Raw genomic sequence first — 16203 nt, forward strand, 5'->3', positions numbered from 1 at the left:
AACACCACAGCAGAAAGACAGTGTTGAGTAGGAAGGAACCATGTGCTGTGTGATATGATCCAGTGAGAATCGTAGGAAGCGGTCCTCAACTAGGTCAGACTATAGGTCGATATCACATCTCATCATCTCTTTTGAATAGCAGCTGCTTTCTTGGGTGGCTGGCAGAAGTATTTCCTATCATCTGCTGCTTGATCTTTTTAACTGGAGATATCAGGGATTGCATGCCAAGTATGTGCTCCATCACTGGTTGCTCCCTTAAATTGCTCTGAGAAATGACAGTGCCGGTTTTCTAGCTGCCTTCTTCCTTATTTCTTTTGCAAGTGCCTCTGGGAGATCAGCACCAATGAGGTCAGATACAGGGATGTCCATTACTGGGTAATCTGGCTCTTTCTGGGCTCATAGAGTTCTGCGACATGCTCAGCTCTGCTTGCATTTGTGAGCTGACCTGTAGCCATTTCCCAAAATCTGGGAACTTTTCCCATGGTTCTTTAATGCAAATTTCTATTTCCGCAAATTTGGGGGGGGGGAGGAAAATCTGCTAGCGGGACCGACTCGCTGTGGGCCAAATCGGGCCAGTTAACAGAAGATAAGCTGGAGTCCAGGGGGGCTAAACTGATATAAGTTCATTGATTTCCACTCCCCAACTGGATTCCTCCCACATCCCCAGCCAAATAGACCAAATAACTCTATGGATGTCCAAATTTATTTTTATACCCATTTTTTTAAAAATAAAGTCAGAACAAATGTAAAACAATTTGAAGGGGGGGAAAACTGATCCAATAGTTCAAGGAAGGCAACATTTGTATCATTTCTTCTTCTGGCTGCAGAATTTAGCGATGTCGTGTAGAATTTGCGTATATTCTAATGAACCAAATCTGCAAGTTTAACATTGCATATGTTCTCCTCGTAACTGAGCTGTTCCTCCTTTCTTCATAGGAACTGCCACATGAAAAATGACCCAGCAAATGCAGAGCTTACAGCTTTCCCAGACAAAAAAGAACAACCCTCCGTCTTCTCCCAATGCTGCTAAGCGACTCTATCGGAACCTCTCGGAGAAGCTGAAGGGGAGCCACTCGTCTTTCGATGAGGCCTATTTCAGAGCCAGATCTGACCGTCTCAGTCTCCGGAAGTCTTCAATGGTAATATTCTTCATAGTGAATCAATTATTGTATTAACAGATCAGATTAATAACGCATTTCTCCATGATTAGATCAAGTAGCTCTTGCACATCTATCCCAAGCTAATCCTATCTTCCTCCACTACTTTTTCTCCCAGCTTAGCCCTTTTGAATCTCCATTTTATCAGCAAAGCTGCTGGCATATATGAAGAGGAGCACAGAGCATGTGCATATCTATCTATCTATCTATCTATCTATCTATCTATCTATCTATGGGTGGCTGCTCAGCTTGTAGTAAAGGGATCCCTTGTCAGATGGGCTATGCAGGCCTTTCTCTCTTTCTGAAAAAGAAACGCTACTGGGATGCTTAACTCCTCCCCTTAACTCCTTGGCTTAAACTTCAATCTAGTTATGCTGACGGGAGAGATACGTCACTGCTACACTGAGGGAACAGCCACTGTGTTGTATATGTGCTCAGTTCAGGGAGGGGAGGAGAAAACGCACTGCCTGGTAAATCTGAAGTGGCACAAAATGGGCAGATGTGCCCCAAGCATCCTTGAAACCACCACCAAAACTCCCCAATCTGGGACTGTGCCGGCAACGAGCCCACATGCTACCCACGCGTAGATGGAGCCATTTACTGTGACAAGGAAACCCAGTAGCACAAATCCCACATTGCGACACATGAAATGATGCCCACAGTAGAGATGTATGGATTGTGTTAAATTCATTCCATCCATGTTTTGTGGATCGTCTGGCATCTTTCATTCCAACATCTGGTCATTGATGGAATTTCATTTTTGTATGTGGGTTTCATTCCTGTTTGCAGACTTGCACTTATGCAAATGCATATTTGTGCAATTCCTCCCTCCCCGAAATGGTAAAAGTCCATATTTGGAAAGTGCCGAGTCATATAAATCTGAACTTATTAGAATCTGTTGAGTCTATCTCGAGTTGGGCTTCAAATTGATTTGGGGTTTTTTATAAGAATGTGTCAAATTTCACAAATTTCTTCCTAAACAGAATGGAAGAAACTTGAAATTTTAATTAAAAAAAAATATGAGCAAAATTAAAACTGACAGATTTGTCTATCCATGCCTAGGACTTTGAGCGCTTAGCTCTTTGAAGTCTACATTTGAATCCCTATGTATTCAACCATATTTGTTGCGCTGATTTAAGGTTCCACCTCATTTTTCGGACAGCCTCCTCCTCTTTAACAGTATATGGCAGGCAGGTAGTGCAAAGGCCTCCCCATGCCTGGGAATAGCTGTACTTATTAAATTTGGCTGGTGCAGATAGGTGAGAATTTTGTTTTAATTCATTTGTGATAAGAAGTTATCTGAATTACCTGAAGTATTTTGAGGATACTGGTGGTTCTAGCATGCATATCCCCATGCCCTATTCCACTTTTAGCCCTCAAGTGTTCAGGCCAAATAGGGCTTGGGGTGCTGGATGGTTCAAGGCTGGCAATAGCATCCAGCACCCTTGCAAAACTGTGGACGGTCTGAGCAGCCCAGGAAGATCCATCAGTGTTGATATCGGCTGTGTGGATTAGGCCACCATTTACTAACCCCTTTAGATAGAGACAGACTTAACATGGGATAAAGATATATGTACATCTCAGACAGCCCCATTCTGTGGTTCCCGGAGGCCCACAGGGAAAGACAGTATCATCTGAGCAAGGAAATCCAGTCTATATCGAACAATCAGGTCAAGGCAATCATGATTGAGTCAGGTATACAGAGTTCTGTCATGGTAAATGCATCAAGCTTAGCAAGCTAGTCAGAGAATGAAGTTGTCTTATATAAAAAGCAGCTGCAGTCAGGACCATGGATAGCTCAGAGTGAGCTGGCTGGAGCTCTCTGCTACTAGAAATATAGGAGAATGTTGTCTCAGCAGGTAGCTAAAGCCAACTGAAGCCTTATGTAGTGTGGTCAGCTCCACCCCTCCTGGAGATGCTGACAGGTTAGTTAAAGGGCCCTCACCTGATTTCATAAGAAAATGATGATTCCGCCAGGGACTCATTGTCTGAATCAGAGGAACATGGCAGGGCTATGTCCCCTGGTTGAGAGGGCAATGAATATGGCACTGACTGCCCTGTCCTCAAGAATGTAGCCTATGCCTCATCCTCATCAGAATCCTCTGCTGCACGCTGAAAGGCCCAAGGGCTAGGGTCATTACATAGGTGCCATTAAATATGGCACAGTACTGGGAAATTCTCCTTTGCAAGACCTATCAAATTGAAAAGTTTCCATACATTTCAACTAGAATTAAGCAGGAGAACATCCTGGTTTGAATTATTCCCCATGTTAACTAGTGAACACAGAGATGCCACTTGAATTTTCTACTCAGATGCCAAACTGTATGGGGCCAGCCCTGAGCACAGGGCCGGCGCCAGACTATATTGCGCCCTAGGCAGGCGCGTTCTGAAGCTGCCGCCCCCCGCTCGCTCACTCACTGCCCCCTCACTCGCCTGCCCACCCGCTCGCTCACTCACTCACTGCTCCCCCCGACCGCTTGACCGACCGCCCACCTGCCCGCTAGCCCGCCACCCCCACCCGCTCACCGCTCTGGCTCCCCCCCTCGCTCACACGCTCCAGCTCCCCCCATCACTCGCCCGCCACCCCCGCTCCCTTGCTCACTCATCACTACGGCTCCCCCCTTGCTCGCCCACTCACTGCCCGCTCCCTCCCGCTCCCGGCTTTGAAGCCAGGACCCTGGGGTTGGGGGGGGGGGCAGAGGCTTTGAAGTGGCACTCCCGGAAGTGGCTTCCTGGTGCGCCATACTGAAGCCTCCGCCTCCAACCCCAGCATCCTGGCTTCGAAGGAGCCAGGACGCTGGGGTTGGGCGGAGGCTGGGGCAGCGGCTTTGGAACAGCACACCCGGAAGCCACTCTAGGAGAGCAGCTTCCGGGTATGCTGTTCGGCGCCCTCGTTTGCTTGGCGCTCTAGGCGGCCGCCTGAGTTGCCTCTATGGCAGCACCGGGCCTGCCTGAGCATACTCTTTTGAGGGACTGGATTGCTCCAAAAAATATTACTGGGAATAGTTAGATGCCCAGGATCTCCAGAAAACTCTTCCCCCTCCCCATTAGATCTTTTGAAGGACACAGAAGCCATTCAGCTGTACATGCAAATAAATGATAGCTTGTATGGATACATGTGTCCCAAGAAAATCTAGAAGAAAAAATTACACTTGTATACCTGCTTGGCAGGGAAAATTTGTTTTTTTAATATTTGTACACAGACGTATTTTAACAGAACTGGGCCTGTCCGATTCAAAGTTAGTTAGCTTTTTTCCTGTTCCAGAGAGGTCCAAGTAGCCTTGCAAACGACTGTGCTAAGATGGGATTTCTATTTTTCCCATCTAAGTTTGGGTAAAGCCCCCACTTGCGTTCTGTGATAACCTCATGATGGATAAGGGGTTGGGTTTCCTGCAGGACCAGAGTCAGACTAATGGCAAGTATATAACAGCTTATAAGACAAACGAATTAATCGCCTACGTAGTCAAAATGTACTTAAAGGGCATACTCCAAAATTTACAGTCAGGTGAAATTTCCTTATCTGGTCCAACCAAACATGCCCACAATTATAGAAAAGCTTTCAGGATCTCCAGAACTCTTCATCAGGCAAGATGTTACAAAATGCAGAGGGGTGGGGAGGGAAAGAAGAAGAGGGGAGGCTGAGAGGACATGGAAGTCATGAAGTCTGTATGGTGAGAGTCTTAAGATGGAATGCAGGAAAAGTTACAGCCTCAAATGGATTGTGCTGTGCTGGGTGTCATGCAGTTTACAAATCACGCCTGCCACTGTAGAGAGAGGATTTGACGATGTGATCCCCTAGCTGCAGTCTGACAATGTGTGAACCAGGCTTTTGCTTGCCTTGTTTTGGCTCCCCTCACCCTGCCCCCATATTTAGTTTGATTTTGTGTCAATCCAGTTCTCACAAAACCTAACAGCCTGAAAGTTCTGCAGCGATGTACATTCTATGATGTACACACACACAGAGAGAGAGAGAGAGAGAGACACCTAATGACAGTTCTTGCTACATGCTGACATTTCTGAGGACCACTTGTATGAGCATTGACGGGGAAGATGTCAATGGAACAATTGCTTTCTGCCAAGACTCTTTAAGAATTTATCGCATGGTACAGTTGTAACCACAGAATCAGAACTAGCCATTCAATTTTCTTCAATCCAGGAGAACCCATTAGAAGTAGGTAATGGCTTTTGGCCACTTTTGACCTAAAGTGAGTAGGACTCAAACCTGCAAGGTCTCTGCAGCGATTGTAGTCTTTGTTTCTCCCCTCCTTTACCAACCCCACTACCAAATGGGAAGGCTTTCTCTGAATGTTGGTGGATACACCTAATTACTTCCAATATTTACTATTTCCTTCAAAATACTCTGAGAACATGCAAATATGACACATTAAACTGGTGGCTTTCTGATAAAAAGTGATCCCTGGGCTATTCCCAGGCTCTGGAACTCCCTCCGGAATGAGGCTAGGTGGATTCCCACTCAGCTGTCCGTCCAAAGATGTTTCTGTTCAAGAAGGCCTGAGGCATGTAAACTGTTCTGTTGCACTGGGTGCTGGTTTTATTCTGTATTGTATGCATGCATGCATGTGTTTAATATATTATTACTATTTTTTTAACTGTGTTCTTATCTATTTGTTTTTTAAAGTTCCTACAATTGTTAGCCACCTTGAGTGTCATTTTTGTGGTGGACTGTCTGGTGGCTTGCCCCACATGCCTGCTGGGGTCAGGCAACTGGTGGGAGTCTGGTGAGCAGACCGCAGACAGGATGTGAGGAAGTTTGCCCATCCCTTTCCCCACCACATGATGCCCGAGCCCTTGTTAGGGTAGTTATATGTCTTCTTTTATAGGGGAAATGCCTCTATTTGTAGGGACAGCAGAGGGCTGTCCTCTATGTGAAGGTGTCCTCTATCTGAAGGTCGAAGTCACTCCAATTGCACTTTAAAGATGAATAACCATAAGAACTGTTGCCCATCAGCAGTGAGCACCTGGACAGCAGGTTGAAGAGACAGGAAAAACCATGGGCTGGCCTTTAATGCATAAGTGTGTACAAATAATAAATGGACTTAAAATGCATTTGTGAGTGTGCAAAAACTATACTCTGGCATCATGCATTTGTGAGTGTGGAAAAATCATAATCTGCCTTATAATGCATTTGTGAGCCTGGAAAAATAATAGGTTTAAAATGCATTTGTGAGCTTAGGGAAAAAAAACCATGGGCTGGCTTATAACGCATATGTGATTGTAGAAAAGTCATTAAATGGCTTATAATTTATTTCATAGACTCATAGAATAGTAGAGTGGAAGGGGCCTATAAGGCCATCAAGTCCAAAAAACCCCCTCAATGCACAGTTATGTCTTTAAAAAACCCTATTCCAGATTGCTGGCTGTCCAACTTGTATATCTTTAGAAGCTCCTCTTCACAATGTTGGCCCCACCTCCAGTGACTCCTTGGCTCCACCCCTGCTGACTTGCTTTCCACCCCACAAGTCAGATTTGCCACCAGCCACCACTGGCTACAAGTTTCCTGACCCTGCTTTACAGGAAGCCTACGATGAGTCTATAGCATGGGCCTACTGCTGTCTGTGGATATCCCCAGACAGTGCCTGGCCTGCCTCACGTGCTATGCCAAGAACGTACCCCAGGTCTATTTTGGACAGCCATCTGCTCCTGTGAGAAATCCCAGGTTCCGGTCCATATTCTGCTTAGCCCAGAACTTAGTTGCCACACAAATTTAGGTACATCTGTATTCTATATGCAATAAAACATTTATTGACAAAGTATCAGTATGAATACATGTGTGTTCAATCCTCTCAGTACTCCATGTTATTGTGGGGTTCCCTGGGTGTATGCAAAAAGGGTGAGACACACTTGAGATTCTCTTGGAGTCTTGAAAAGCACAATGCAAATGTGCCTATTTATAGTGGATAAGGTGAAAAAAGAAATGTTTGGCAAGAAAAAGAGAAAAATAGCTACAGCTTTCCTTTTTTACCCTGTGTGTATTTTAGACATTGTGGGTGCTTACTGGGTTCCCTGAGCTGGTATTGCACCAATCAGTGATCCTCTCATGTACTGTCATGTGTGTTCTGCCTACACCAGCACAAAAGACTGAGATGAAGGGGTCAGGGGATTAGGGTGGCCATGTGTCCTACTTTAGGGAGGACAGTTCTTTATTTGTATGCATTTGTTGTGGTTATTTATTGAAAACTCATAATAACTGTAATGATGTTATGAGCACCAGACACCCTTTTTCTTTTTTGAGCAAAACAGGGTTGAGCTTTTGACAAGAATATATCCATTTAAGGGTGCAATCCGAGGCACGTTTAGGCAGGAAAAGAGTCTGACAACTTCCACATTCTCCAGCCAGCACTTAAGGGTGCAATCCTAACCCACCCACAAGGGTCCCTCTAATGGCCTAGGATGGGCACATGTCCTGCTTTATAGAGGTCAATCATCTATTTGAATGCACCCCCTATTTAGAGAGATGTCCAGTCCAGGTCTGTTTTAAAGATAAAGAACCATCAGAAGGGAGAGCAAGGACCTTGAATTTGCCCATCTACAGTTAGTACCTGGACAGCAGGCACCAGGTCACAGTCTCCCCTATTATGGTGAAATGACTGTCTCTTTAAATTACAGTGATCATTTCTATATTTGCTTTTATTTCATGGCAGAAGCCTCGCAAGGCTTATACAATGAATAAATACATAGAAGCAGTTAAAAAATTAAAAGCATTAAAAACAAAAACATAATAAAATAGCAATAAAGGCCTACAATAAAACCAGCAACAACAATGGCAATAGCAGCATCAACAATACTCATGGCATGAGAGGGCCATGGTAAAATATGTTTTCAAGGCCTTCTTAAAAGCCTGCAAGGCTGGTGCATGGTGGACTGCCAATAGGAGTTTATTCCAAAGTTGTGGGGCCACTGCAGAGAAAGCCCTCTCCTGTGTGATCATCCACCTAATAATTGCTCTCACGGGTGGGCAAATGAGAAGGGCCTCTCTTTTTGATCTTGAAGTGCGGGCAGAGTGATATGGGTGAAGGCCGTCCTTCAGGTAACTTGGGCAGGATCTACACTACTGCTTTATAATGGTTTATAATGGTATTGGGCTCAGCTACACCAAGCAGGATATTGCACCATGAAAGCGGTATGAAAGCGGTATATACAGTAAAAGGCAGGAGGCACACTATTGTTTTATAGTGGTATTGAAGTGCACTGACAACTGTTGGGGCCCATTGACACATACCGTATACCACTTTCATACCGCTTTCATATCACTACATCCTGCTTGGTATGGCTCCTGCCTTTTATATACCACTTTCATACCGCTTTCATAGTGGAATATCCTGCTTGTTATAGATGAGCCCATTGACAACTGGAGCCCAGGAGACATCCCATATACCATTTTCAAACTGGTTTCAAAGTGTTATATCCTGCTTGGTGTAGATCTGGCTCTGGTCCCAAACCATTTAAGGTTCATTTCGATACATATATATTAGCATATACAAATCGGTGTCCTCTTTTCTTTCTTTTTTTAAACTGATGAATTTCCTCTTTTTTAGTGATACGGAAATGGCCATCATAGGAGTAGTTCTGGGCTAAACACTGGAATGCAGCCACTCTCCCCTTCCCCCCAAAGCCCCATTTTTCTAGCTCAGGAATTGCTAGCTGCTCAGCCACATGCTGCCTCTGTGCCCCCATCCTGGCTGTTCTCAGCTCACAAAACCTCAAGGGCCTTTGCATGTGCTCACCAAGAGTGCTCACAAACCCACCCACCCCGGTGTCTGCAGGCTTTTCAAATCCACCTACTGAAATCGGTGGAGGCGTCGTGTCTCCATTGCTCTCAGGAGGCAGGGGATAAAGAGGCAGCTTGCCTGGAAGTGGCTGTTGGCCAAATAAACATCCACTGGCCTCTGAGGGCACTTGCATGGAGAGGTTGATGTTTGCCCTTCCCCAGCCGTTTCTGGGTGTGCAGCCTCTTCAACTCTGCCTAGTGAAATCAGTGGAGATAGCATGTCTCCATTGATTTCAGTAGGCAGAGGTAAAGGGCCTGAAGCCCAAAATCAGCTGGTGAAAGCACGTCAAAAGCAAAGGTAAAAAAAAATGCTTTCATCTCCTTTCCGTTGCTTGCAAGGCAGAAGAAACTGACAGGAGATCTAAGACAGCGTGGGGAAAACAAGAGCCATTTTTGAGTCTGCCTCATCCCCCACTGGATTGGGAATGGGCTGCAAGCCTCCACGCAGGAATGCTCTGTTTCTGGACTCCTCTTCTTTTTGAATGCTTGCCCCATCCTTAAATGGTACTGTACCTCAGCTGGGCGATCTCATGCTATGAGGAGTGATGGGAGACTACCAAGCTGGATATTGCACTATGAAAGCAGTATGTAAAAGGCAGGAGCCACACTACTGCTTTATAGCAGTGTTGAAGTGCACTGACAACTGTTGGGGCCCATTGACACAGACCATATACTACTTTCATAGTGCTATATCCTGCTTGGTGCAGCTCCTGCCTTTTTTTATATACCGCTTTCATTCCGCTTTCATAGTGCTATATCCTGCTTGGTGTAGATTAGGCCTTAGATGCCGCTTCTTTCCCTTGTAAGCACCCCTCCTATGAGGAAATCAAAGATTGCTCTAGTCTTCTGGGGTGAACTCTCATGTTGCATAGAGGAGGTTCCATGTTGGATTGAAAGCACATCATTTCAGAGGCCTCTGGAGTGACCTCTCATTTGCCATTGCCCAATTCAAGGAATTGCTTCAATGTTAGAAAACAGTGTATGAGTCTCTTGGGTCCCAGTTGTTGTATTTCGGATGCCTTTCCCAGTCAGTTTCTTAAGTCTGGGAGTGGGGCAGGGGGACAACCTCCACATCCAAACCCATGAGGGGGAGTGATGACCTCATGAGACAGGGAGGGAGGGGAGAGAGAGAGAGAGAGAGAGAGAGAATGAATCCATCCAGGAGGAATTCTGCTCAGCCAAAGGTAATTCAGCCCTTCCAGATTAAGAAGTTAGCTTTTCCTGTTATACTACATGAAAAAAGAAAACTTCCCTGAAACCCTTCTTGAGCAACAGACATATTTCTGAACGAAGGTGCATTTTCTCCATAAAAGCCCCATAAGCACTTGAGTCCCCCTATATACTGTGCTTAGTGTGGCCTCAAAAATCTCCTAAATAGAAATTGTTAATCGATATTTCTACAGGTGAAATATCTGATGATTTGCATGAGAAGCAAATTGTTTCTAGAAGGCTGGCAAAGCAAAACAAATAAACAAAAGCCTTCGCATAACCCTACAACTGACCATGGGTTATGCGAGAGTTATTTAACCTTTAAATAACCCCTACTGACCGGGTTCGCATGACATGACGACCAGTTGCATATTCATAATGGCAGGCAGCACTCTCTGTAGCTTCTTGAAGATAAATTAATCCTTGATGGGCTGTCCTGTCATGTAAACCAGGTCATAAGGACACCACATCCTCCATGTAACGCTCTTCTCACCCCCGTTATGTGCTCATGGGGTAGACATGTGGAATCTCTTGTCCTTGGGATAGGATCCTCATTGGCACTATAGTCCTCAGGGAGGAGAGTAGTGACCACACCACAATACCATGAAGCTAATTAAGCCAACAAAAAGATGCTATTCTTCTGGTTGTGCAGCAATAGCACATGTAAGGAAATTATTTGGCCTAAGTTGTCCACAGCAGTACCAATTAGGGGTGTGCACGGACCCCCGCTCCGCTTCTCTTCCAGATCCGCGATTTGCGGATCGGGCTGCTTCGCTCCGCCCCCGCTCCGCCCATATCCACTCCGCTCCGCTGCGGAGCTCCGGATCCGGATCGGAGCTCCATTTTTTCCCCATAGGCTTGCATTGAAAGCTAAAGAAGTATACAACTTTTTTTCTGTGAAAGTTAGAAACCTCAAGTTTGGCACCATGACACCTCATGGATGTATACACACGCACACCAAGTTTCAAGGGAATCCCATCATCCGCTGATTTTTGGGGAATTTTTGAAAATCGGACACCTCATTCACACCCCTTTCGATAGCTCCGTCAATATGCACGTTAGAAACCTCAAACTCACCACCATGATAGCTTATCCATGTGTCCACATTGACACAAAGTTTCAAGGCAATCCCATCATCCCCTGATTTTTGAGAAATTTATGAAAATCCAATACCCCATTCACACCCCTTTCGATAGCTCCGTCAATTTGCATGTTAGAAACCTCAAACTCGGCACCATGATAGCTTATCCATGTGTCCACATGGACGCACAGACTCAAGGCAATCCCATCATCCCCTGATTTTTGGCGTGGCTTAACTCACCCCAAATTGTCCCATTCTACAACTACGTCAATTTGCATGTTAGAAACCTCAAACTTGGCACCATGATAGTTTATCCACGTGTCCACATGGATGCCGAGTTTCAAGGGAATCCCATCATCCCCTGATTTTGGGGGAATTTATGAAAATCGGGCACCCCATTCACACCCCTTTCGATAGCTCTGTCAATTTGCACGTTAGAAACCTCAAACTCACCACCATGATAGCTAATCCATGTGTCCACATTGACGCCCAGACTCAAGGCAATCCCATCATCCCCTGATTTTTGGTGGGGCTTAAACCTTTTAACTCACCCCAAATCAAGTCCCATTCTACAACTACGTCAATTTGCATGTCAGAAACCTATCCTTTGGTCCCATGACAGCTTACCCATGTGTCCACATGGATGCCAAGTTTCAAGCCAATCCCATCATCCCCTGATGTTAGGGGAAGTTTTGAAAATCGGACACTCCAGTATGTCAGGGATTTAAAGTTGCAATGCAGACAGCTAAATGGGGCCAGTTCAAAGGAAATCCCAACATGCCATGAGATAACCCTAAATCTTCTTGCACACTTGAAAAATGGATTTTTGAACTTGATAAAGTCTAAGTGAGCGCAGGAAGGACTTCTCCCCTGAGTCAAAGCAAGACACCATCCCTGCGAGGCAGGAAGGGGAGAAGGGAGGGAAGGCAGGCAGCCAGGCAGGCAGCATGCATTGTAGTGCCGCAAGGATGGCTTGAGCACTAACGCATAGCAAACCAACCCATAAGCGGGCGTAAGGAACAAGTGAGGCAAAGATGGCTGGTTGTTTCTTTCTAAGCCAGCAGTTACGCATTGAGGGGCACAGAGGAGGACGACTGGGAGCAAGCGTGCCGGAGGGTGCTGGGCACGAACCACAAAGCCCATCTCCCAGGCACCAGGCGGGCAGAGAGGCAGGCAGAGTAGGCGAGAAGTCAGTCCTGGCAGATGCCCCACCACAGCAGCAACCCGGGGGAGGCAGGCAGACAGGCAGGCAGGCAGGCAGGCAGCGGGCATTTCTGGGGGCACAAGGAAGTGAGGCAAGGATGGCTGGTTTCTAAGCCAGCACTGCAGTTAGTCACGCATTGCAAACGCAAACCATCCCAGCGAGTCGGTCACCGAGGAGGAGGACAGGCTAGCAGAGGGGCAGGCAGAGAGACATGTCATAGATCTAGTATTGGGGAGGAGTCAGTCCCGGCAGATGCCCCACCACAGTAGCACCCTGGGTGGGCGTTGGAAAACGCCATCTTGTGGGTCCATACTTCCCCCACCCCATGTCCTGCAGGGTTGCCTGCCTAACCCTCGTGGGGATGGGAGATGGAGAGCTTAGAGTGGCAGTGCCACCACCACCACCAGCAGCAGCAGCAGCAGCAGCCGCCTTCGGCTTTCCCCTGGAACCAGTCGCCTTGCCCGCCTTTTTCCCCAGCAAGATCGACTGGTGCTGCCTCTGAAGATGCATCTTCATGCTGCTGGTTCCATAATGCCCTGTAGATGAACCCCTGCTTAGGGTGAGTTTGCAGTGGCGACAGACAGCAAAGCGGGGATCCGCTCCCAACTCAAAGTGGTCCCACACGATGCTTGTCTTTCGCTTCTGTGGTGACACCACCAATTGCCCACCTGAGCTCTCTGGTGTTGCCACAGAAACAGGGGTTGCAGCAGAAGAGGTGTGGGATGAGACTGGGGAGAGAGCCTCGGCCTGCTGCTGCTCCTCCTCAGCACCCACTGCCTCCTCCTCCTCCTCCTGCCCCTCCACTGTGCTGAGAAGAACCTCGTCTAGGAGGTCTGGAGACAGGTCCATCAGCGGGCTCGTGGGCTCAAAGGATAATGAAGGAGTTGGGGATACTCCTCCTCTAATGGCACTGCTGCCACCTGCCTCTTGCAAAGGGGCACTTTTCCCATTCCCACCCTCAAAAAGAGAACGCCGGGCACAAGTTGCAGAAGAGAGTGGCTCTGCCTGCTGCTTCTCCTGCTTCTGTTGTGGAGCAAGGAGTTGCCCGTTTGATTTTCACAGCAGGAGAGGCAGCCTGCTTACTGGTGTCAGCCTGAGCCTTGCCTTGACCACTGCTTTCAGCACGCCCCGCCACAGACATGTGCCTGCTCCCTCTTCTCATGATGATATTATACTAATACTACTAATGATATCTATAAGAATATACTAATACTACTAATAATATGTATAAGAATAAAATATTAATACTACTAATAATATGTATAAGAATAATATGTATAAGAATATAATAATATGTATAAGAATATTACTATATGTAGGGAAATGGGACAAGAAGTGTGTGTGCTTTGCCCAAACAGGATTTGAAATGCTCAATCTGTGGCTGTTGCACTTCACAAACAGTGCACTGCACACACAGCACACTCACACAATAACACAGTCACACACAGAGTCCAAGTAACAGAGAGAAGAAATAGAGAATAATTTTTTTTTTGGTATTTTTTTGAATGTTTTTGTATATAGAAGGAAGAAGGAAGATGAAACACAGTCAGGCTTTAAGTGGGGGGGGGACAACCAACCAACCAACCAAACACACACTCCAAAATTTAAAAATAAAGTTTATATTAAATCATAGTAAGGGAAAAACACAGAGCAAACTAAGCTAAAAGTCAGAAAGAAGCAAACAAACACACACACATGCCAAGCTAAATCCTAATCTATCTCCAAACACAGCAGCAGCAACTAAAGGAGCTCCTCTCTCCACGAACGCCAAAACCCACAAGACGCTACGAGCTCAAAGCTCTGAGGGTGTCTCTGCCTTAGTCCCCCCCTCGAACGCTGGGATTGGAGGATGCTTCATGAGATGATCAGTTCTCATCAGGATTGGGAGTTGAATGTGCCTGTCATCGCTTCAAAAAAAAACCCGCTGGTTTACCCGCGCTGTCCCTGTTTGTTGACCCGATTTTTTTAAAAATATAGCACACGAACCGCAGCATGCAGAGAGCTGAGAGTAGGCTCAAAATTACCCCCATCCACGACTCTCTAAGCACAAGAATTTTCAGAAAGATAGCATCAAAAACAACACAGTTATCCCCCTTTCTTTTCCGCAATGCAATCCTATGGGCGAAATGTTTCAAGATGGCGATTGGATCGGACCGTGGAAACCGGAGCGCTCCGAAAATGGCCGCTTCTCTTCGCCTTGCTTCTAGGGGTCCGCGGTCCGCTTCTACTCCGCCTCTGGGCAAGGCGGAGCAGGCCAATTCGCTCCTGCTTCTGCGCTTCTAATCGGAGCGGAGCACATGCCTAGTACCAATCTTCTGTCTGGCCATGCAAAGAACAATATTTTCACATTCTTCCCACAGAGCTCCCTACATGCTCAGCTGGCCCTGGCTGTTCAGATAATTCTCTCTCCCTCTCCTTTTTCTAACTAGAAGAATGCTACCAGCTAATCATCACAAAGGGACACTGAAAAAGAATTCTGAGGAACTTGGCAAGTCACCACTGCAGAACATTAAAAGGATGTTCTTGTAAACAAAAACCTGCAGGCCATATTATATTTCTGCACCTGCTTCTCTCTCCAGTTCAATTAAGAGATGATGTGTTTTCTTTGTTTCCTGTGGCTTGTCCTTTTCCGCCTCACTCATGTATTTAGCTGCTGCAAAGAGAGAGATCTGAGTATTCTTTTCTGAGCTTGAATAGTTAGCTGAGTGGATTCTAAAAAGCAACAAGACTTTGTACATTATCAGTCATCCCTCTACCATGCTTAGAGGTCTAATGTGCATTTCTTGTCTAGATGTTCTGGAACTCTGTGATGACCTGTGGGACATCCAAAGCTCTGTGGGGTGGGTGGGGAAGTTTGGATCATAGATACGTTGTTTGTTTATTATGTATTTACTGGTTACATTTATATCCTGTCTTTCCTCCAAGAAAGCCAAGGTGGTGTAAAACAATTCTATGACACGGGTTCAGAGTCAGTGACTGGCTCAAAGTCAAAGCTTCAAGGCCACGTTGTTTAGGGCTTTTTACACTAGTACTAGAACCCTAAACTAGCTGCCTATTCATTACCGGGCCAGGTTTAAGTTTCTACTACTAGTGTACAAAGTCCTAAACAACTTGGGACTAGGATACGTAAGAGAGCCCCTTCTCCTTACCAACCTGCCTGGTCACTGAGGACATCTGTGGAGCCGGGGATGTTCCACATGGACACATGGTCTGACTAGAGTCCACCAGAAGAAGAGCCTTCAGTGTGGTGGCCCCCTTCCTGTGAAATTCCCTGCCTGTGGAGGTCAGGCAGACGCCAACATTGTATCACTTCCGTGCCTCCTGAAAATGTGAATGACCAGCCATGGTTTTACCAGTAATGAGTTTTTTTCAGAACTTTGTTCTTTTAAAAATTGTATTTTAATATGGTGGTTTTTTATTCTTTTATTCTCTTTGTTGTTCACCACTTTGAAATCTTTTGGCCGGGAAGCAGTATATAAAGTGGGGAATAAAACAGAGGTCTCCTGAGTGTTAGGCCTTAGCTAGACCTACCTGATAATCCAGGATGGAGGAGGGAAGATCTCATGTTGTGATTAATGCAAGATCCCTCCTCCGTTTACATGTGAGGTGCAATGACCTCAGGAAGAGAGGTGTCGCACCCGCCATTTTTTATCTTTAAAGGAGAAGCAGCGCACGAATGCTCGTGCACTTAAGGTAGGTCTTTTTTTTTATTTAACTTTATTTCCCTGCTCCCCTCACCCTACCCCCGATGGGCGCAGCTCCT

The 16203-nt window shown here is 46.1% G+C and overlaps 1 protein-coding gene across 1 annotated transcript in view; it reads left to right on the forward strand.

Moving 5' to 3' along the window:
* The window catches only part of ANKFN1 (ankyrin repeat and fibronectin type III domain containing 1), a 150813-nt gene that overhangs the window by 13885 nt on the left and 120725 nt on the right, over positions 1–16203 (forward strand). Inside the window, exon 2 of the mRNA XM_063119897.1 lies at positions 937–1139. Coding sequence (XP_062975967.1) covers positions 954–1139 — 186 coding nt within the window. The 5' untranslated portion in view covers positions 937–953. The remainder of the gene's footprint in view (positions 1–936; positions 1140–16203) is intronic.

This window comes from Elgaria multicarinata, chromosome 3, assembly GCF_023053635.1.
Source record: "Elgaria multicarinata webbii isolate HBS135686 ecotype San Diego chromosome 3, rElgMul1.1.pri, whole genome shotgun sequence".
In the NCBI taxonomy this organism is placed as follows: Eukaryota; Metazoa; Chordata; class Lepidosauria; order Squamata; family Anguidae; genus Elgaria; species Elgaria multicarinata.